The sequence below is a fragment of the Rana temporaria genome, chromosome 1 (assembly GCF_905171775.1).
Source record: "Rana temporaria chromosome 1, aRanTem1.1, whole genome shotgun sequence".
Lineage (NCBI taxonomy): Eukaryota > Metazoa > Chordata > Amphibia > Anura > Ranidae > Rana > Rana temporaria.
The window spans coordinates 60182269-60206823 of NC_053489.1; the positions used below are offsets into that span (position 1 = coordinate 60182269).

General features: G+C 44.4%; 1 protein-coding gene across 2 annotated transcripts in view; it reads left to right on the plus strand.

The window, feature by feature from the left end:
* Positions 1 to 24555, plus strand: part of WDR70 (WD repeat domain 70) — a 422360-nt gene that overhangs the window by 78861 nt on the left and 318944 nt on the right. For both annotated transcript variants that reach the window (XM_040338525.1, XM_040338517.1), the window contains exon 8: positions 15447 to 15600. In XM_040338525.1, coding sequence (XP_040194459.1) covers positions 15447 to 15600 — 154 coding nt within the window. The remainder of the gene's footprint in view (positions 1 to 15446; positions 15601 to 24555) is intronic.

Consider the following 24555-nt stretch of genomic DNA (forward strand, 5'->3'; position numbering starts at 1 on the left):
AAACTGCACAGTGGAGGCAAGTATGATATTTAGTAACCCTTTAAGGTCCTAGAATGTACAAAAACAATTTAGTGGCGCTAAAAAATAATGATGATGAAAGTGATATGACAAAAGTAAATCAACACCACATAACAATGTGATCGGATGGAAAGTCCATATATAATAAATCAAACAGCAGTGGGTCTCTGAGAGATGCACCGCCAGTGAATGATCTCGTATGATGGACGATTCTAGACACCACGGTGAAATGGAAATGAATAAATGTGTGAATAATAACCACCACCGGGAGGGGAGGCTTACCGGAAGTATTGAACCCTAATAAGCGTACGCTTAAAGGGTCAATACAGACTGTATGTAAGTTGATGGAACCACATCAATCGGATCTGGATATACAATTGAAACGATGGCTTGAAAGCATCACTTTAAACCAGAGCAGGGGGAGTGACAGCGTCTTGATAATAACTCCCAAGAGATCAGATCGTATCCAAGGTACATAAAAGAAAACAAAGTCGCATAGTGTGATACAGTAATAATAGTGAAGTTTATTAACGGTTAAAAACACTTAGTTTGCATCATTTCTGTTTATTTCTTGTCTGTTCCCCTCTTTTACTTAGATGTCCTAGTTTCTTCTTTTTGCTCCTGGAAACTGGCTACCCCCAGCTTGTTGGTAGGCGCTTAGACGCGAGTTTCACAACTCTCATTCGGCGCTCTATAAGCATTTATTCCAATCCAAAGTTCTCCATAATTAAAAGATAAATGGTAATAATGTGTGAATATATATATATATATATATATATATATATATATATATATATATATATATATATATATATATATATATATATATAATATATAAATTTTTTTTTTTTTTTGTGTGTGTGTATATTACACACTTTTTTTTTTTTTTTTCTTGAGGGAATACTTTTAATTTATTGATACAGAAATTATGCAGCTTTGCGCTTTTTTTGACCTGCCGGCTGATCAATATGATTCAATATGTTGAATCACTTGTATTGTATAATTTGCAGTCACACATTTTACTTACCAAGAAGTTCACATGGGTATTGGATCGCATGCCGGGAAAAGTTTGTGACCAATTATTTGTGGCTGCTCTATCGTTATTTTCTAAGCTTTTTCTGGATTGTTCTGAAACATGAAATAACAGAGAACGTTTTACAATTCAACCTGTTCCAGCATACATAAAGAGCAGCATGCCTTACTGGATAGGATAATATCGGCATAACATTCACAGCGTGTAATAAAACCGCATTAAACACTTGTATCAACGGACAGCCCTGCCAGCGTCCTCACTTACAGGAATCCTCCCGGCCGGCTCTGCTCTCTGTGCCATGCTATTTAAAGCATTCATTTTCAAGAACATTTTGTTTGCTTTACTGCTTTGAAAGTATTGCATACCATTGACTGGCTTGTGTTACTCCGACCAATGGCAGTTTACAATGTGTTATGATTGTTTATTAATGAAATAATAACATTTCACTCCTGTTGGGTGTGCAATTGACTTGCCGCTTTGACATTCCTCCTTGCGTAATTGATACCTGCCCCTTTTTCTCCCAGGGTTACACACGTCTTGTTAGCTGGGAGGTGTAAAGGGGACTTGTCATTAAAATTCACACATTACATGAGTCAATGGGGCCCATGTGAGCATTACCAAATCGCATTGCTATTTTATGTTGCGAAAAAAAAAAACCTCTCTACGGCCATGGGGAAAATAATGCTGCTTCCTGGCTCCCAGCCTAGGCAGTGTCGATCACACCATCTCTGGTCACCAATCATTACTAGAGAGTCTATTGTGTTTTCATTTAGCAATGAGCTAAGAGGATCGATTTGGCTGCCCACAGATACATAGGTTGTTACAAACTATATGTAGAGATACAGGCCCGGATTCACGTAGAAGCGCGCATCTTTGTGCGGGCGTAACGTATCCTATTTACGTTACGCCTCCGCAACTTTGGCAGGCAAGTGCAGTATTCTCAAACCAAAGTTGTGGCGGCGTAGCCTAAATAGGCCGGCGTAAGCCCGCCTAATTCAAATGTGGAAGATGTGGGCGTGTGTTATGTAAATTTAATGTGACCCCACGTAAATGACGCTTTTTACGAACGGCGCATACGCCATCCGTAAAAGTATCCCAGTGTGCATGCTCCGAATTAACCCGCAAGAAGCCAATGCTTTCGACGTGAACGTAAATGACGCACAGCCGTATTCGCGAATGACTTGTGCAAATGACGTAAAACGTGAAAAAATTTGACGCTGTTCCGACGTCCATACTTAACATTGGTACGCCTCATATAGCAGGGGTAACTTTACGCCGGGAAAAGCCTAACGTAAACGGCGTATCTGTACTGCGTCGGCCGGGCGTACGTTCGTGAATTGGCGTATCTAGCTGATTTACATATTTCTAGGCGTAAATCGGCGTACACTCCCCTAGCGGCCAGCGTAAACATGCAACTTGGATACGACGGCGTAAGAGTCTCTTACGCCGGTCGGATCTAGTACAAATCTATGCGTAACTGATTCTAAGAATCAGGCGCATAGATACGACGCCTCAAACGCAGAGTTACGACGGCGTATCTGGAGATACGCCGGCCTAACTCGTACGAGAATCTGGGCCACAGTTATTAATATACTGAATCTGAACTTCCAGTTGAAATCCACTAAACACATTTAGATGCGCTTAAAACAAAAGGTGTGCAAAGTTCCTACAGCTTCTGTAAAAAAAAAAGCCTGTACTGCCAGCATGCTGATAAGGACCCTTCATCTCTTTGTGTAAGTAGTGTCTCCTGAAGAGGTCTGACTGTCCACATGGTGAGGCAGACCTAAAGCTCTGAAATCAGCAAATCTCATGCACTGAAGTTGTTGTAAATTCTGAGAGTAACGTGGCAGCTCTTTCCTCCGTACACGCATCTGGAAAACTTGGAAGTGGATTATCTAATTCAAAAAGGTCTGGATCAGGTAGAGTGGGCCCTTTTACATGGAGGTCTTCTGTGATGGGAAACACCAGATGTCTGTCTTCTGGCATTATCCCTCAATTTAAAGGTGGACAGGTTTTTCGCCAGAGCAGAGGACCTTTAGGTAGACACCGCTATGGAAATGCTATACCCTTATATTGGTTTATGTGTTAATAAAGCTTTTGCTGTGGCTGTTAAGCTGAAATAAACCTGCAGGGATTCTAGTGATTTTGGTGGCTCCAGATTGGCCCAGCACATTGGTATGGAGGACCTCATTCATCTGATGGTGCCCCTCGCCAGCTACTGCTGCAAAAAGACACTTTAGTTCCAAGGATCTGAAGCAGCAGTTGGCCTGAAGCACAATTTAGGGTTGGGTTTCCCTGTTGGCAGCCCTATTTTTGTGGCCTCTGTGTCACTTCTGCTTGTCCGCAAGTGAAAGTTTGTTAGGTGTGTGGTCTCTCTCAGGCCGCTATTGGTCTGTGGGACCTTATCCTGGTATTGTTACAAAACCACCTTTTGAGAATGTTGGGGAGATCCCACTGCTAACGCTCTCAGAAAGTAGCATACCTAGTAGCCGTTACTAAAGAGCGTAGGGTCTTGGAATTGGTGGCATTTTCTTGTTAGCCTCTATTTTTGGTCCTTCATAAGTATAAGGTTTTGTGTCCAGGACTCGCCTTTCTGCCTAGGGTAGTATTTGTTTTTCACTTGAATGAAGATATTGTGCTCCTGTCACTTTGTCCCATGCCAGTCCATCAAAAGGGAATTTCTTTACGCTCTTTGGATGTAGTCAGAGTGATTAGGTGTATTTGAAAGGTCTTTGTCAGGGTTTTGCAGGTCCGTTTTCGTGTTCATAGTGTGCCCACATAAGGGCCTGTCAGCAATGGCTGCTGCTATCTCACGCTGTATCTGGCCACCTGTTGACCAAGTATAGGCTATAAGGCACCGAGAGCCACTATTTTCAGTGACAGTGCATTCTGTGAAAGTGGTAAGTGTGTCCTGGGCTTTCTTGTGCATTGATTTTCTCAGGTTTATTTGCCTTATCTTTTTTGGGGTCCTTATGTGATCGGGCTCTTATTTTTGAGTGGCAGAGGTTCTTTGGCTTGATTCCCCTGAATGGACAAAGACCTTGGCTGGGTTAATGGCCACAAGTGGGAAAGACCTTCCGTAATCGGAGGTCATAAGCAGCTGGTAAGCAGGTGGAGGTTTCTTCTGCAATTCACACCTCATCATTTGGGTGAATGTTTAGTGCACCGTGGGATTATTGACTTACTTATCACTTAATGGCATTTTATTTTTTTATTCTTTTTCAATGTACGTGTTCTGTTTTTTTTTTTTTTTTTTTTTTTTATTTCTTTTCAATAGATAGCACAACTTTAATTTGGACTAAGTGTTCGTTCGTGTCCTATTTTGTATGCTGCAATATTGCAGTCCCGCTATAAGTCGATGATCGCTGTCATTACTAGTAAAAAAATAAAAAGAATTCTGTAAATATATCCCATAGTTTGTAGGCGCTATAACTTTTGCTAAACCAGTCAATATACGATTGTTTTTTTTTTTTTTTACCAAAAATAAGTAGCACAATACATATTGGCCTAAATTGATGAAGAGATTTTTTTTTATTTGGATAGGTTTTATAGTAAAAAGTAATTTTTTTTGTTTTCTTAAGCCTGATTTGTATATAAAGCTTTACCACATTTCCAAATCTCTGTGGAAAATTAGTGCAACTGTACTTGCAAAGTGCACAGTCTATTTGCCTTTAGTAAATCCACCCGAATGATTACCTTTCAATAGGCTTTTCTTACACGAGTTGTCTTTTTTAAAATTTAATGTATGTGTCTTAACAAACTGTTTAACCTCTTGACCAGTGACCATCTTGACCATAGGAATATAGCATGACAGGTCCTCTTTACAGTGAGATGTGGGGTCAATAAGACCCCACATCTCACCTCTAGGCTGGGAAGCCTGAAATAAAAATAAAAAAATTATCCTGGCTTTGATCGTAGCGGTGAGTCGGTAGAAGCACCGGAGGGTGGCGGGAGGGGGGACTTATTGCGGAGTATTGCCCAGGGGGTATTGCAGAGTATTGCCCAGGGGGTATTGCAGAGTATCGCACAGGGATGGCTGAGCATGGTGGGATGGATGGCTCGATCTGTGAATCCAATTATCACAGATTCAGCCCACAGCACTGCTGCTGCCATCTGATCTCTCTCCTCTCACACTGTACCCGATCGGTACAGAGAGGGGAGGGAGGAACTGGCGTCATCACATGATGGTGCGCGGGAGCAAGATTCTGGGAGGACGCCCATAGACGTCCTCCCAGAATAACTCGACCGCACTGTAGACGTATTTTGTCTATAGCGCGGTCGTCAAGTGGTTAAAATATATGGAATTCTGACATTTTTATACTGAATTTGTATTCCACTTTTTTATATTCTAATCAATTTATAATTTTGTGTAGTGAAATTTTCTATAAATAAATGACCTAATTGCATTTAAAAAAACAAACAAAAAACGCTTAGATTATCAAATGCCACCAAAAGAAAGTTCTATTTGTGGGAAGAAAGGAAATGCATTTTATTTGGGTACAGTGTCGCACGACCGTTCAATTGTCCGTTAAAGTAACCGAAAGCCTGGTCAGGTAGAGGGCAAATCTTCTGAAGGTCAAGTGGTTTCTTTGGGTCCAGTGTTGCACGACCGCTCAATTGTCCATTTAAAGTAATGCAGTGCCATGTCTAAAAAATGGCCTGGTCTTGAAGAAATGGGGGGGGGGTAAATCTTCCGGGGGCTGAAGTGGTTGAAGTGTAAATAAAAACAGTATAAGTACAAAAAATACCTCCTGACCCCAACTTCCTATAGAATGCAGACAATGCTGCATCTGCTGTGTTATCAATGTGACTGAATCCTGCCCTGCTGGACAACAGAACTCTCCCCATGTATGTTTTGGAGATGAGGGGAGGCAGACTCTAGGGGCCAGATTCTTAGAAAAAGTACGCCGGAGTATCTACTGATACGCCGGCGTACTTTCAAATTACCCGCGTCGTATCTTTAGTTTGAATCCTCAAACCAAGATACGACAGCTTCTGGGTTCGATCCGACAGGCGTACGGGTTCGTACGCCTTCGGATCGTAGATGCAATACTTCGGCGCCCGCTGGGTGGAGTTTGCGTCGTTTTCCGCGTCGGGTATGCAAATTAGATTTTTCCGTCGATCCACGAAGGTACGCGTGGCCGTCGCATTCTCTTACGTCGTCGCTAGTCGGCTTTTCCCCTTCGTATAGTTAAAGCTGGTATTTTGCGGCGTATAGTTAGACTTGCCATGTTAAGTATGGCCGTCGTTTCCGCGTCGAAATTTGAATTTTTTTTTTTTTTGCGTGAGTCGTCCGTGAATAGGGATGGACGTAATTCACATCTAAGTTAAAAAAATGAACTTAGCGCAAAGCACGGCGGGAAATTACAAAACAGAGCATGCGCAGTTCAATTGGCACGGGGACGCGCTTCATTTAAATGAATCACGCCCCCTAAACGCCGATTTGAATTCCACCGCCAGAAATACACTACGCCGCCGTAACTTACGGCGCAAAATCGCTGAGGATTTGAAATTCCGCCAGGCAAGGTACGGCGGGGTAGCGTATCACTGATACGCGGCGCAAGTGCAAATGTCTGTGAATCTGGCCCTAGAAGTCTAGTAGGTAAGAACTCGGGTAGGACTAACAAAACTGCTTGATATTTCTGTGCAGAAATGCAAGTGTTGTCAGTTCACTACAAAAAGTTTTAGGCTCCCTGGATTTTTGGCAGGTGATGATCTGTCACACTGAGATGCAACTACAGATGAAATGAGTTTAGCAAAAAAAAAAAAATTCTTCTCAACTGATCACTAAATCAAATACAATCTTACCCTCTTATGTTGCTAAGTGGGAATCGGATCTCGACTGTAAAATTGATAATAAAACTTGGACAAATATTTGGTCTAACACTAGCTCTTCTTCTACAAATCTATTGGCAACGGAGGCATCATATAAAGTATTCTCTCGTTGGTATTTGGTTCCCGCCAGGTTAGCCAAATTTACAGCAAACGGCTCAGATCTCTGTTTTCGCGGTTGTCCAGATAAAGCAACCTATATGCACATTTGGTGTCCACTCGTGCGCAGATTCTGGGAAAAGATTTTCCGGATCGCCTCTAAATTAATCGACTGTATTATTTTACCGGATCCAATGACGGCCCTTCTCAATATTAAACCGGTAACCCTTTCTCACAATTCATATAAATTATTCCTTTCATTCATGATAGCCACAAAGCAGACAATGGCTAGCGCATGGAAATCACCTGTAGTACATCTGTCGGAAGCCAAAGAGAAGCCAATCTTTCATACACGCTAAAATGGATGCACTAGATAAAAACAAGTTGAAGAAATTTGACAACATATGGAAACCATGGATCATATAATATTCGCCAGATAATTTTGACACCAGTGTTCTCTCGTCATGGTGTTGATGCTTTTTCGTGGATACCAAGAAAATAACATACATAAAATCTACCTTCGGAGCACTGTGGTCCCCCCCCCCCTTTTTATTTATTTTATCCTATTGTTTTTGTAAGAACCCCTACCTATCTTAACTCACTTTTTTTTTTATATATTACAGTATATGTTTTTAGTATATGATCGAAATTAGGGTTTTGGTCTGGATAGACTAAGGGGTATTTTCAGATAGAATCGTCTATCTTTGTGCCCAGCGTAACGTATCTAAGATACGTTACGCCACTGTAACTTTGGGCGCAAGTTCTGTATTCAGAAAGAACTTGCGCCCTTAGTTACGGCGGGGTAACGTATGTGTCCGCCTAATTCAAATGGGGATGTTGGGGGCATGTTTTATTTAAATTTGAGTTGACCCCGCGTATTTTACGTTTTTGTTTTAACGGCGCATGCGCCATTCGTGAAAAAATCCCAGTGCGCATGCTCGAAAATCCGCCGCAAAACGTCATCGCTTTCGACGTGAACGTAAATTACGTCCAGCCCTATTCGCGAACGACTTGCGCAAACGACGTAAAAAATTCAAAACGCGACGCGGGAACGACGGCCATACTTAACATAGGATACGCCTCATAGAGCAGGGGTAACTATACGCCGAAAAAAGCCTAACGTAAACGACGTTAAAAAAATGCACCATCCGGACGTACGTTTCTGAATCGGCGTATCTAGCTCATTTGCATATTCCTCGCTTAACTATACGGAAGCGCCACCTAGCGGCCAGCGTAAATATGCAGCCTAAGATACGACGGTGTAAAACACTTACGCCGGTCGTATCTTAGGGAAATCTATGCGTAACTGATTCTATGAATCAGGCGCATAGATACGACCGGCCGGACTCGGAGATACGCCGGCGTATCTCCTCTCTGAATCTACCCCTAAATCTTCAAATCAATTGACCCATGTTATCCTTAGTTTTTAGAAGAACCAAACTTTTCAACTATTATATATAAATTTGACTCTTATGTTTGTACTATCTGTCAATATTACATGGTGTACTATTCGCTCTCTTCTCTCTTAGGGCCCATTCACACTAGAGCGTTTTGTAGCCTAAAACGGGGAGGGGAAAAAATCCATTATTCTCAATGTAGATGGTTCACATCTCCACTCCAAAACGCCTGAAGCTCAAACAAGTTCTGGACCCTTTTTTGTAGCTCGAATTGGGCTGATTTGTGCGTTTTTGAACGTTTGTATTACCATAGAAACTAATCGAAATGCTCGATTCAAGCAACTAGCACAACAGCGAGCGTTTCTACGGGCGTTTTGACGCTTTAATCTGTTCTGTGAAAAAGAATATTCAACCAGTAGAAGATAACAAAAATCTACAAACATAGCAACAAATGATGAAAGAGATGATCATTTTCTTTCTCGTACATCACGGGACACAGAGCAGCATATTCATTACTATGTGGGTTATATGGAGTACCTTCAGGTGATGGACACTGGCAATCTCAAACAGGAAGTGCCCCTCCCTATATAACCCCCTCCCATAGGAGGAGTACCTCAGTTTTTTCGCCAGTGTCTTAGGTGTTGGTCATGGAATAGCTTGTCTCCTACATCCTTGGGATCAAGGCAGGCTAACCGGATCTGTCCAAGGTGCCTCAGAGCCAAAGTGGACAGTACCCGGGCCCCAAACCGTGGGGTTTTGCCCATAATGCTTCTCTTTTTAGAGAGCTGGACCCTGGGCCCAGGACTTAGAACCTCTGCGGTACCTAAGGTAACCTGTTTGCCAGGGTGCTATATGGGCCCAGGACAGTGGGTTCCTTTTTAGGACCCCAGGGCCTGAAGGTCTAGTACGCCACCCACGGAGATGGGGGAAGATTGGACCGCTTGCTATGCAAAGTCCTGCGGCATGGAGCAGGTAAGAAAGGGGGGGCCTGCGGGACTTGGTTCGTCGGCAGGCTCTCTAGGGAGATCTTTGGGGGATGTGCCTGAGTATGCTCTTGCATTGGCAGTTTTGGGCCACTATGTCTATCAAAGAGACAGGATGGTCTGTGTATGGGCTCCCATGTGTGATCTTCCTAAAGATATGTGTTGCATTGTAAATTGTCTGCTGGGCGCTGGGTTGGGAAAAGAGCTGTGTGTTAGCTATGCTTTCCCAGGACTGGGGGGTCAGTGACTCACCTGAGGCCTTACCTGTCTGGGTGCCGTGCGGTGTCCTCCTCCAGCATGTCAGACGCTTCCGGCGTGGCCCCATCCTCCGCAACAGGGGCGCGCGCGCGGGCGCGCGCCCTGTAATATAGGCGCAGGGTGATGATTCGCGCCGTTGTGGAGAAAGAGGGACGGGACATCCGGTCTCATAAAAGGAAGGGGCGGCCCTTCCTCTATGCTGTGTAGCTCAGTTGCTTGCTGAGCTTGAAGGAGGAGGACGCAGAGCGGTTGCAGTGCGGCTGAGGGCACCCAGTGGCGCAAGGAAGTATTGCAGTTCTGGTGAACAGAACTAGCTGTGTGGTTACTAGCCTAAAAAATTCCTTATACAGCAGATGGATACTTGCAATTTTTTGAGGGAAGACAGCATGTTTTCATAAAAAAAAAAAAAAAAAAAAAAAAGGTTTTTGAAAAAAAAAAAAAAAAAAAAATATATAGGAAACATACTGGTCTTCCCGTTTTGGTTTTTGGACGTTAATTGTTAATACCGTTCCCTAAAACCGTACTATTATTTTCTCCTAGCTACAACCATCAAGGGTTGTAAGCAGGGGTACCTCGGTATTGTACCATGGCTTCCAAGGGTTCAGGATCAGGGGGTACAAAAGAAAGGGGCCCCCCCTCAGATTCTGACGGTTCAGATCGGCCTATGCCGGTACTTTCCCCACAGGTTATTACACCATTGGGCACCTTGGTTAAGCCATTAGGGAGATCTGGTGCTGAGGCTACATCAGATCCACCCAACCCTGTGTTTATCACAGAGAGTATGCTAGCCGCCTCCTTGGAGGGGCTAGAGAAAAGATTGGCGGCTATGATAGCCAAATCTACACCGGGTAAAAAGCGGACTAGGTCTCCGTCGCCTGAGTGTGGACCCTCAGATGCTGAGGTTCTCTCCCCGGGGGGATTTGAGTTGCAGGAGGATCATTTGGACCGGGACCAAATTGGTTCAGAGGTTGAGGGTTCGGCTAATGAAGAGCCTTGCTCGGCCTCCCAAGCGGAAAGCTTCTGGGTTCATTCTCTGACAGACATGGTCCACTTGGCGTTTAATTTGCCTTTACCGGAACCTCAGGGTCCGGCCGTATCATCTTTAGGCTCTTTGAAAACGCCTCGCAGTAGCGCTGTTTTTCCAGTCCATCCTCTTTTAGAGGAGGTAATCTTCCAGGATTGGGCACGACCAGACAGAATCTTTTTACCACCTAAAAAATTTTCCGTCGTCTATCCTATGGAAGAAAAATTTGCCAAAAAGTGGACTCTCCCAGTGGTGGATGCCGCCATCTCCTGTGTAAATAAGTCCTTGACTTGCCCGGTAGAAAACATACAGGTGTTTAAAGAACCGGTTGATAAGCGTTTGGAGACGCTTTTAAAAGCATCCTTTACTACGGCGGGTGCAGTAATACAGCCAGCGGTGGCTGCTATTGGAGTTTGTCAGGCACTAACAGACCAGACAAGACAAATGCTTAAGGTTATTCCGGCCCAACAGGCGGAAGAATTATCTGATATTCCTAGAGCCATGTGCTTCGCGGTGGATGCTATAAGGGATTCCATCCAGCAAGCGTCTCGTCTGTCACTATTTTTAGTACATATGAGAAGGCTCTTATGGTTAAAGAACTGGGAGGCTGAGCCCCCATGCAAAAAGCTCCTGGCAGGGTTTCCCTTCCATGGAGAACGACTCTTCGGAGAAGATCTGGATAAATACATTCAGACTATTTCAAGTGGCAAAAGTACACTTCTACCAGTAAAAAAGAAGGTCCGGGGACCTGCGTTCAAACGGCAGCTTCCCCCTGCTCAGGGGCCCGCCAATTCCAGGCAGTATCGACGGCCTCCTGCGAGATCATACTTTAACAATAAGCCACCAGGACAAGCCTTTGGAGGCAAGAAGCAGTGGTATCGTAAACCAGCAAAGACAGCCCCTAAGTCTGCCTCATGAAGGGACGCCCCCACCCACGAAGGTGGGGGGAAGGCTGCGTCTTTTTTCAGAAATTTGGGAGACCGACATTCCCGACAAGTGGGTCCGGTCTTCCGTGGCCACAGGCTACAAATTAGAATTTCTAAGAATCCCTCCACCTCATTATCAGGAGTCGAGAGTGCCAGTCGAGCCGACGAAGAAGGCCGCCTTAATGGCAGCATTAAATCATTTGCTTTACCAAGGCGTGATAGTAGAGGTACCAGCCCAGGAACAGGGGCTAGGGTTCTACTCCAATCTGTTCATCATCCCAAAGCCCAACGGCGATGTCAGGCCAATCTTGGACTTAAAGGGATTAAATGCGTACTTAAAAGTACGCTCGTTCCGGATGGAATCCGTGCGATCGGCAGCCGCCGCACTTCAGAAAGACGACTTTCTGGCCTCCATAGACATAAAGGATGCTTACCTTCATGTGCCAATTTTTCAGCCACATCAAAGGTTTCTACGCTTCACAGTGGCTCGGCGTCATTTTCAATTTGTGGCACTCCCTTTCGGGTTGGCTACGGCTCCTCGAGTATTCACCAAGGTCCTAGCTCCAATTCTAGCCAACCTAAGAATCCAGGGGATCATTGTCCTAGCATACCTGGACGACCTTCTAATCATAGATCATTCATCTCCTGGCCTGGAGCGAGCAGTGGCTCTCACGGTTCGATACCTAGAGAGGTTCGGTTGGGTCCTAAACCGAGAAAAATCAGCTTTCCAACCCACAAAAAGGTTGGAATATCTCGGCATGTCATTAGACACGGAACAACAAAGGGTGTTCCTGCCTCGAATAAAGGTCGAGGCTATCAAAGAATTGATACATCTGGTTCTAAGCAAGAGAGAACCAACGATTCGCCTATGCATGCGATTACTAGGCAAGCTAGTGGCCACCTTCGAAGCGGTGCCATACGCTCAAAGTCACACTCGTGTCCTGCAGGCAGCCATTCTGTCAGCATGGAGCAAGAGGCCACAGGCCTTGGAATTTCCGTTGCCACTCTCATCAAGAGTCCGGCAGAGTCTGTGTTGGTGGTTAAACCCTCAGAATCTACTGAAGGGAAAATCTTTCAGCCCCGTGACATGGAAGATAGTGACCACAGATGCCAGCCTGAAGGGCTGGGGAGCGATCTTGGATGGGTGCACTCACCAAGGTACGTGGGCACAGGAGGAGAGTCAATTGCCCATCAATATCTTGGAGCTCAGAGCTGCTCGGCTAGCCCTCAGGGCTTGGACCTCCAAATTACAGGGGTTCCCGGTGAGGATACAATCAGACAATGCCACGGCTGTGGCATATATAAATCACCAAGGAGGAACCAAGAGTCAAGCAGCTCAGAGAGAAGTGAGCTTAATTTTCCTATGGGCAGAGAATCATGTGCCCTGCATATCGGCAATATTCATTCCCGGGGTGGACAACCTGCAGGCGGACTTCTTGAGTCGTCAGACTCTGTCGCCAGGGGAATGGTCTCTGCATCCGCAAATATTTCAGATAATTTGCCAGAAGTGGGGAATGCCGGACGTGGATATCATGGCGTCAAGGCTCAACAAGAAACTAGACAGGTTCATGTCCCGGACTCGGGACCCTATGGCCTGCGGGACCGATGCGTTAGTTTACCCTTGGCATCAGTTCAATCTTCTATATGCCTTCCCTCCGCTCCAGTTACTACCCCGCCTGTTGCGCAGGATCAGGGTGGAGCACAAGCCAGTCATTCTGATAGCTCCAGCATGGCCCAGAAGGGCATGGTACTCACTAATCCTAAAGATGTCAGTGGGAGACCCTTGGACGCTTCCTCTACGACCAGACCTACTCTCACAAGGCCCGATCCTCCACCCTGCATTACGGCGTCTAAATTTGACGGCCTGGCGGCTGAATCCCTGATTCTTAGGGGTAGAGGTCTATCTAGACAAGTAATCTCTACCCTGATTAAGGCTAGAAAGCCAGTCTCCAGAGTAATTTATTACAGGGTTTGGAGGGCCTATGTAGGCTGGTGCGAGTCCAAGAAATGGCTTTCCCGCAAATATACCATTGATAGAGTATTAAGTTTTCTCCAGCTAGGAGTGGATAAAGGATTGGCATTAAGCACAATCAAGGGACAGATTTCAGCTTTGTCAGTGTGGTTTCAGAGGCCGCTGGCCACCCACTCGCTGGTTAAGACCTTCATTCAGGGGGTCTTGCGTATTAATCCTCCGGTTAAGTCACCACTTTGTCCATGGGACTTGATTCTTGTTCTGTCAACTCTACAGAAACAACCCTTTGAGCCGTTGGCTGAAGTTCCTTTGGTTTTACTAACAAGGAAGTTGGTATTTCTGGTCGCCATAGTTTCCGCCAGAAGAGTGTCAGAGTTGGCAGCCTTATCTTGTAAGGAGCCATATCTTATTCTGCATAAGGACAAGGTGGTTCTCCGTCCTCATCCTTCCTTTTTACCAAAGGTTATATCCAGTTTTCACCTGAACCAGGATTTGGTATTACCATCCTTTTTTCCAAAGCCCACTTCCAGAAAGGAAGGGTTGCTGCATACCTTGGATATTGTCAGGGCCATGAAGGCCTATCTTAAAGCTACAGAGAAGATTAGGAAAACAGATGTGTTATTCATTTTGCCAGATGGGCCCAAGAAGGGGCAGGCAGCTGCAAAATCCACCATTTCGAGATGGATTAAACAGTTAATTATTCAGGCCTACGGCTTGAAGAGGTTGCCTCCTCCGTTGTCAGTAAAGGCCCATTCTACCAGGGCCATGGGCGCCTCCTGGGCAGCACACCATCAGATCTCTATGGCTCAAGTATGCAAGGCGGCAACCTGGTCTTCAGTCCACACGTTTACAAAATTTTACCAGGTGGATGTAAGAAGGAATACAGATACAGCCTTTGGGCAGGCAGTGCTGCGGGCTGCGATTTAAGACCCTCAGAATCGGGGGGCACCCTTGAGTTAAAATTTAAGTTTAAATTTAATTTTCTCAACTAAGTTGGATTTATTATTATTTGAGAGTATCTCTGAATTAAATCCTTGTGTCTTGGGAAGATTTCTCCCTCCCCTCAGTAAAGCATTGCTTTAGGACATCCCACATAGTAATGAATATGCTGCTCTGTGTCCCGTGATGTACGAGAAAGAAAAAGGGATTTTTAATACAGCTTACCTGTAAAATCCTTTTCTTGGAGTACATCACGGGACACAGAGCTCCCACCCCTCTTGTAGGGACCATTTTGGGAGGCATACTGCTTGCTACAAAACTGAGGTACTCCTCCTATGGGAGGGGGTTATATAGGGAGGGGCACTTCCTGTTTGAGATTGCCAGTGTCCATCACCTGAAGGTACTCCATATAACCCACATAGTAATGAATATGCTGCTCTGTGTCCCGTGATGTACTCCAAGAAAAGGATTTTACAGGTAAGCTGTATTAAAAATCCCTTTTTTCCTATTGGCTAAAATAAAAAACGACAAAGTTCAAAAACGGCGAACAACGCTGTATGCAAACGTGCAAATACGCGCGAACGCCGGAAAAAACGCTCCAAAACACTACGCTCAGGTGTGAATGGGGCCTTATTTCTGTGGTGTAAACCAAAACCTATTCTATATTGATTTCTTCCACATGGACAGCAAATGTACTACAATACTTATATTTGTATTGATCTATATCACATTATTGTATGTTGTGTGTGTTGTTTTTTATTTTTTTATATCAACATCAGATGTACTGTAACTTATATTTATTCTAAAAATAAAAACTTTAAATGGAAAAAAATAAATAAAAAAAAAATTGTTTTTGATACACAGAACTTTAGGAAACCAAATCAGTTACATCTATATTAATTCTACATGCTGTCTTCTGTACCTTTTTTTGTATAGTGTGATAATAATTGTTCTTTCTTCTTCAGTCATCAGATCAAGTCTCTGCAGTACAGCATTACCGGAGATGTCATTCTTGTGGTGGCTGGAAACTCACAGGCGAAAGTGCTGGACAGAGATGGCTTCCCTGTAATGGAGTGTGTTAAGGGAGACCAGTATATTGTGGACATGGCAAACACCAAAGTAAGAGGATTATCAAATAATTTTTCTTTTTACAAGACCTTCTATATGAAAGTTTCAGTACTAAACATACAAACATAAGCAGATTATTGTCAAATGAGGGCAGCATCAGCGCGTACCTGGATCTTTTATTATTGCTATGGTGGCCCCTATAATATGGGCCATTGGTACCTTTCTATGCTGATCCCTATAATTTGGGCAATTGGTACCTTTCTATGGTGGCCCCTATAATATGAGCCATTGGTACCCTTCTATGGTGATCCCTATAATTTGGGCAATTGGTACCTTTCTATGGTGGCCCCCATAATATGTGCTATTGGTACCTTTCTATGGTGGCCCCTTATAATATGGGCCATTGGTACCCTTCTATGGTGATCCCTATAATTTGGGCAATTGGTACCTTTCTATGGTGGCCCCTATAATATGTGCTATTGGTACCTTTCAATGGTGGCCCCTTATAATATGGGCCATTGGTACCTTTCTATGGTGATCCCTATAATTTGGGCAATTGGTACCTTTCTATGGTGGCCCCTATAATATGGGCAATTGGTACCTTTCTATGGTGGCCCCTTATAATATGGGCAATTGGTAACTTTCTATGGTGACCCCTATAATATGGGCTATTGGTACCTTTCTATGGTGGCTCCTATAATATGGGCAATTGGTACCTTTCTATGGTGGCCCCTTATAATATGGGCTATTGGTACCTTTCTATGGTGACCCCTATAATATGGGCTATTGGTACCTTTCTATGGTGGCCCCTATAATATGGGCAATTGGTACCTTTCTATGGTGGCCCCTATAATATGGGCTATTGGTACCTTTCTATGGTGGCCCCTATAATATGGGCAATTGGTACCTTTCTATGGTGGCCCCTTATAATATGGGCAATTGGTAACTTTCTATGGTGACCCCTATAATATGGGCTATTGGTAACTTTCTATGGTGGCCCCTATAATATGGGCAATTGGTACCTTTCTATGGTGGCCCCTATAATATGGGCAATTTGTACCTTTTCAAATCAACCTTATTCCTCTTCTCTTTTTTTTTTCTTCTCTTTCTTTTCTTCTTTTTATATATTTTATTTTATTCTATGTATACCATAATGTGATTTACTCCTTCAGCTTGTCGAGGGGGTTCCCCCTATAATGTTTAAGATGTGGTTGCAGTTAGTTTTATTTTATTTTTTGTCATATCTTTGTATGTAACGAGCAATAACAAAAATAAAAGATAAATATTTTATATAAAAAAAAAAACCTTATTCATCAAATTTGGTAAAGGAATGGTCAGATCAGTGTCATATTTTCCTGCAGAGAAAGAATGTTGCCTGATCTGCTTTTTATCACTTAAAGCTGCACCCCGGGCAAACAACTAAACACAGGGAATAAGTGCATATACGGGAGCTGCATTGGATGCCAAAGGATTTGTATTTCTGTCCATCCAGTCCTGAGATTTACATAGCTTTGCCACAGAGCGCAGCTCTGTCTGGTAGGGTAGGAGACCTACATTTTCTCTGATGCAATTAACACTTAAAGTGGATTTCAATGTCAGGGCTAACCAAGCTTAAAACTGCTTTCTCCTCCCTTCTATCTCTCAGGCCTTGTACACACGACCGGATCTGTCCGATGAAAACGGTCCGCGGACCGTTTTCATCGGACATGTCCGCTGGGATCATTTGGTCTGATGGCTGTACACACCATCAGACCAAATTTCCCGCGGACAGGATACGCGGTGACGTGGCCGCGACGATGACGCGGCGACGTGCGCGACCCTTGAAGGTCAATGCTTCCACGCATGCGTCGAATCACTTTGACGCATGCGAGGGCTTTCGGCCGAGCGGACATGTCCGGTGAGTCATACAGACGACCAAACATGTCCGACGGACAGGCTTCCAGCGGACATGTTTCTTAGCATGCTAAGAAACATTTGTCTGCTCGAAACCTGTCCGCTCGGGCGGGAATCCGGTCCGGTCGGCCGTACAGACGACCGAACATGTCCGCGGAAACTGGTCCGCAGACCAGTTTCAGCAGACATGTTCGGTCGTGTGTACGAGGCCTTATACTCACTGCCCCAGTGGTGGCTGGTGCTCAAATTCTTTTGGGGGGGCGCAAACAAACTGGAAAAAAAAAAACCAAGCACAGCCACTCTGCCCCATCAATTTTCGCCAGTGTACCCCATGAATTGCCAGTGTTGCCCATCAAGTGCCGCTACTGTGCCCCATCAATTGCCGCTACTGTGCCCCATCAAATGCTGCCTCAGTGTGCATCCCCTGCCTGGCACTTACCTGTCTCGGGTCACGACATTGTCCGCCATGCTCCGAGTCCTCTATATGTCTTCTCCCGTCATCTCCCCGTACTCTGCTATGATTGAATGCCTGATGGGTGTTCAATCACAGCACCTGTCGCTTCAGCCAATCAGGTGACAGGTAACCAGACCCAAGCACCTAATTGGCTGAGAGGCGGGTCAGTGGTAGGAAAGCGATTTGTTCGCTTCCCTAACACAAGACGGAGTAAACAGCAAACGCACATCATTGCGCCCACTGTTTACCATTTTGGAAGCCCACGGCTCTAATCAGGCGCTTCCAAAAACACCCCCGCCGATGTAATTCAGATGCCCGGCACCCCGACAAGGGGCTGGACACCTGAATGGGGGCGGCAGCGGCGACAATAGATTCATGCAGATTGGTGATAGACAGGTGGCAGGAGAGAGGGGGCAGCGCTATTGTGCCCTTGTGGATGCACCGCCACTGCACCGCCCTGTAAAAAGAAGATGCATATACTTACCTTTTCACAGAGTGCTTTTTTTTCTGGTCACCTGATCTCCCTAGAGTGCATTGAGAATAGGTAAGTCTAAACCTCTTCCTTTTTATAGGGCAGTATGAATTGGAGTAAGAAGGGGTGTGGGAGCAGGTTTAACCTTTTTAAAGCGGTCAGTTTTACCTACAGGCAAGCCTATAATAAGGCTTACCTGAAGGTAGAATCAATATCTCCTAAACGTGCAGCGTTTAGGATATTTTCACCCTGCATGCAGCCAGTGACATCATCTTGCCGGAACTTTGGAGCTTCATGCTGAAACCGAGAGCTCCCACGTGCATGCGCAGGAGTGACGTCATCATGGTTCCGGCCAATCACATAGCCGAAGCACGTGAACCCAGAAGAAAGACCGGAAGAACATGACAGCCCTGTCAACGGTGACATAACCGCACTGGAGGGCTTAGTTCCAAGGTGACTATTTCATAATGTGCTAGTTTGTGATGCATACTAGCACATTATGCCATTGCCTTGCAGGTTTTTTTTTTTTTTTGCAAGATCTGAGGTTTACTACCGCTTTAATTTAGTATAAATTTGGACTTCCACTTTAGGCTTCATTTACACTACATATATTTGCCATCTGTGCCATGAATCTATCGTATTTTTGTGGCTGGATTCACAGGTGTGGATGCGGGTAATTGCAGCTGCTCAGCCTGTACACAGCATTGACTGTACATTGGAGTTCGGATGTGCGCATACATGGAGCCATCATCTGTTCCTAACCGCAGGTAATTGCTCATGACATTGGAATACCTGTACATAGCTGTGGTTGCTATCTGCACCCACTTTGAACTCAGCTGCAGGAATAGACCGGATCCATGCTACAGCTGGCACATAAATTCTGAGTGAATAAGGCATGGCAGGTCTTGTATCTCCCTAGTGACTGGACAGTAAATGGAGAAGCACCAGACTAATGAACTCTCCAGCTTGCTCCTTTTTAGCACATGAACATCACATCTGTTTGGCTCCTTGTGGTTCTTCATTCCTCTCCCAGTCTAAACTCTGCTGTACAAGGTATTGCACATATATATGTGTGTGTGTGATTCTGCACTGCCGCCGGTGCTGCGCTTCTGCTGTGATTAGTCGAAGCAGAAGCCGATCAGTGGGTGCCGGCTAGTGAATGTCCGCCAGTAACCGCCGATCGTCAGAAAGAGAGGCTGGATGGAGCTCTGCCTATGTAAACAAGGCAGGGCCCCGTCCTGCCCGGGAGGGAGTGATGCTTGTATGGTAAAAGTCCATTACTTCCCATTACTAAAAGCACCACACAAAGTACACAAAAACACTGGTTAGGCACACATTTAACCCATTGATGACCCTAGATGTTTAACCCTTTTCCCAGCCAGTGTCATTAGTTCAGTGTCATTAGTATCACTGTATTGGTGTCACTGGATCCCACAAATTGTCTTTGTTCGATTTTGTTCGATTTGTCTGCCGTGATATAACAGTCCTACTATAAGTCGCAGATCGCCACCATTACTAGTATAATAAATAAATATTCCAGTATTTATCCCGTAGTTTGTAGACACTAAAACGTTTGAGCAAACCAATCGATATACACTTATTGAATGTAGCAGAATACATATTGGCCTAAATTTATGAACAAATGTGTGTTTTTTTTTTTTTATTGGATAGGTTTTATAGCAGAGAGTAAAAAATATTGGGCCAGATTCACAGACATTTGCCCTGGCGCAGCGTATCGGAGATACGCTACGCCGCCGTATCTTACCTGGCGGAATTTTGAATCCAGGAAGATTTCGCGCCGTAAGTTACGGTGGCGTAGTGTATTTCTCGGCGCGTATTTCAAATTGGGCGGGTAGGGGGCGTGATTCATTTAAATGAAGCGCGTCCCCGCGCCGATTGAAATGCGCATGCTCCGTTTTGAAATTTCCCGCCGTGCTTTGCGCGAAATGACGTCGCAGCGACGTCATTTTTTGAACGTAGACGTGCGTTACGTCCTTTCCTATTCACGGACGACTTGCGCAAAAAAAATAATCAAAATTCGACGCAGGAACAACAGCCATACTTTAACATGGCAGGTCTATCTATACGCCACAAAATAGCAGCTTTAACTATACGCCAGGAAAAGCCGACTAGCGACGACATAAGAGAATGCGACGGCCGCGCGTACTTTCGTGGATCGCCGGAAAAAGCTAATTGGCATACCCAACGCGGAAAACGACACAAACTCCACCCAGTGGTCGCCGAAGTATTGCACCTACGATCCGAAGGCGTACGCCTGTCGGATCGAAGCCAGAAGCAGTCGTATCTTGGTTTGAGGATTCAAACTAAAGCTACGACGCGGCAAATTTGAAAGTACCCCGGTGTATCGGTAGATACGCCGGCGTACTTCTTCTGTGAATCTGCCCCATTGTTTCTTATTTTTTTTTATAATTGTCTATTTTTTTTGTTTATAGCACAAAAAAAAAAAAACACAATGGTGATTAAATGCCACCAAAAGAAAGCCCTATGTGTGGGGGGAAAAAATGACCTCCATTTTATTTGGGTAAAGTGTTGCATGACCGCGCAATTTAGGATAAAATCAATGCGTGATGTTGCGTTCTAGATATTGGCTAAGTAAATGTACAATAAAACGCATGTAAAATCCTAGGTAATGATCACATGTGCTAGGCATTAATAAATTAATACATATAAAGTGCAAGTGCTAAAGGTGACAGTAGTGAAAAGGACTTTGTGTAAACTAATGTTACAATGTTGCACGAAACCACATGGGTAATTCTTCAAGTAGATATTAAAGTGCTAATAGTATAAAGGGAGTCCATATAAGAGTGGACTAGAGTAGTGACATGCTACTCCAAATACCACTTTGTGCAGATCCAAAAAAGGAAATAATTGGTGACTTGGTGAAACGATTCTTCAGTGTAATTACACCTCTAGGCAAGGTGGTCCCTTACCTTGCCGCTGTAAGGTAACGGCGTGAGAAAATGTGATGGCGGAGATAGCCCAGGTTCCTGCCTTAGGCCAATGGGAGTTTTTCCTTGTATAACTCAGCAGTAGGTATAGAAGAGGGAGAGGGAAGCTCCAAATTCAATACAGTGTATAGGAAAGAGAAGAAATGGAGGTCCAAAACATGAAATACATTGTGGCTAGTAACATTTGATAAAAAAAAGAGCCGAAATATACTTGCGTTAACCACTTCAGCCCCGGAGGATTTGTTTGCCCAATGACCGGGCCATTTTTTGCGATTCGGCACTGCGTCGCTTTAACTGACAATTGCGCGGTCGTGCGACGTGGCACCCAAACAAAATTGACATCCTTTTTTTCTCAGAAATAGAGCTTTCTTTTGGTGGTATTTGATCACCTCTGCATTTTTTTTCTTTGTGCTATGAACAAAAAAAGAGCGACAATTTTGAGAGAAAAAAGCAATATTTTTTACTTTTTTGCTATAATAAATATCCCCCCCCCCAAAAACAAACAAAAAAAAAAAAATATATATATATATATGTCCACAGTTTAGGCCGATACGTATTCTTCTACATTTTGTTGGTAAAAATTGCAATAAGCGTATATTGATTGCTTTGCGCAAAAGTTATAGCGTATACAAAATAGGGGATAGTTTTATGGCATTTTTATTTAATATTTTTTTTTTACTAGTAATGGCGACGATCAGTGTTTTTTTTTTTTTTTGTGACTGCGACATTATGGCAGACACATCGGACACTTTTGACGCTCTTTTGGGGCCATTGTCATTTATACAGCGATCAGTGCTATGTAAATGACACTGGCAGGGAAGGGGCTAAACACTAGGGGGCGCTGAAGGGGTTAAGTGTGTCCTAGGGAGTGATTCTAACTGTGGGGGGATAGGCTACCAGTGACATGACGGTGATCACTGCTCACGATCACAGGGAACAGTAGATCACTGTCCTGTCACTAGGCAGAACAGGGAAATGCCTTGTTTACAAAGGCATCTCTCCGTTCTACCTCTCTGTGACCCGATTGCAGGACACCAGCAGACATGGAGTCCGCGGGTCCCGCGATTTAAAGGGGACGTACCAGCCTGAGCCGTTGTTCACTGGTCGGCATGTGGTTAAAAAGTAAACAAACACAGCACAGTACCACGAGTGGTGAGCTTGCAACCTGATGTCACTTCCGATGCCTATGTGTTCCGACGCGTAGCGCCATGATCACGTGACTTCATCAGGGATCGCATAATTTGTCGGTTAAAGTAACTGCAAAAAATGCAAGTGGTTAATAATGAGAATTCAGAGGAGCATTAATTTGTGAATTTTATATCTGTGTGGAGTTTAGCTTTTGGATTGTCAGAAAGCAGTTCTATACGCTGTTGTTTCATATCGGTGGAATCGACGCCTGTTAAATAAGAATCTGTAATTTTTATCTTCATTCTCTGTGGCCCAATCACAGCCTTCAGAGACATCTAGAAATATCTTTCTTTTGACAGGTGTCCGGAAGCAAAGAACGATCATTCTCTGCTTTATAAATATGCCCCATTATACATCCTCCGCTCTATATTTACTATAATCTTTCCCAAGGCGCACGTCTGTGTATTTGAGACTGTTCCCCCTGGCTGAGACTTTCATGTCTCCAGGAAGAAGTGATGTGTGGCGGAGGATGATTGATTCTTATGGAAACAAATGGGCTGTATACAAGGGCGATTGCGATGAAAGAGAGGGTGACGCCCTCGTTATGAGGGTGTGCTGAGAGCTACCTGGATGTCAGGTGGTGGGTGAAATGGAGAAGTGGTCACGGTTGCGGTCGTTTAACAAGAAGAGGAAGTTTTGTTAGTGTTAGCACGAGCTGAAGGATTTCATGGCCAGTGGAAAAACATTAGACTTGTTTTGTCTGCCCAGGCTTCGGAGCTTCTATCATTGAATCCTGGAGGGAAAAGAAAAAAAAAAGTGAACAAGGGTGGAATGGAAATAGTAAGTAAGGAAAGGGAATCCTGCCAGGCCCCATTTGCAAGCTGATCCTTGTCAGAGATTATGGATGGAGGGACAAAGTGCAACAAGTTGGCCTTGCCGAAATGTGTTTCTCTGATTAATTTACTAATCACATAAAGCCAGAGCGACTCTGCATTCCACCAGCCTTACTGGGAAAGGCCGTCGTCTTTTCATACATATTTGAAATTTGTTCATTTGGATTAAAACATGGAATGCAAACGTTCACTTAATATGAAGAAACGTGAAATACTCTTTTACACTTGAAATGACAGTGAAACCGAACAAAGATCTTGTGCCAACGTTGATGCCTGTCACGTTGATTATTGCACTCTGGCACAGAATTGTGCAGTTTTGTAAATGGGCACCAAACGTTTGTGGAATGAAATTCTGGTTTTCATAGTATTTTTGCAAACATAATACAGTTCGATCACCATTGTATAAATTACACACAGGGCAAAGCAACAGGTACACTTTCAGCTCAACTCATATCCACATGCCAATAGCCAGGGAACCACGTGTAGGCGACAAGTTGCTGGAGTTGTAACGAACACAGGACTATGGAGTCTCTGTGGGACCAAGCTGATTGCCCCCTCTGCCATATGTTCCATCATAACCAGAAATAATGGGTTTATCCTTTTGGCTTTTTCACAGCAGAGCGAAGGAAAGGTACATTTAAGTTGCTTGGGGATAGGATGATTTAAAAGGGGTTGTAAAGCTTCCCTTTTTTCACCTTAAAGCAGTGGTTCTCCCTAAAAAAAATTTTTTTCTAGCATCTCATTCAGCATAGTAGCGTGAGCTACAGTATGCCTTTATATATTTTTTTGGCGCCGTACTCACTGTGTAATCGCGTACGAAAGTTTCCGGGGAATGGGCGTTCCTATTCAGAGGGCTCGTGATTGACGGCCGGCTATGGCGCATCACGCTTCATGGAAATAGGTGTTTGCTCTTCACGGCGCCTGCGCAGTCAGCTCCAATGTCTGTGCGCAGGCGCCGTATAGCGCCGGGAAGAGCCGAGACCTACTCCGGCTATTTTCGTGACGCGCCATAGCCGGCCGTCAATCACGAGCCCTCTGAATAGGAACGCCCATTCCCCGCGGGGAGTCTGAAATTTTACTACGCTATTAAACAGTGAGTACGGGGCCAAAAAAAAATATAAAGGCATACTGTAGCTCGCGCTACTATTCTGAATGAGATGCTGTAAAGTTGTTTTTTAGGGTGAAACACCGCTTTAA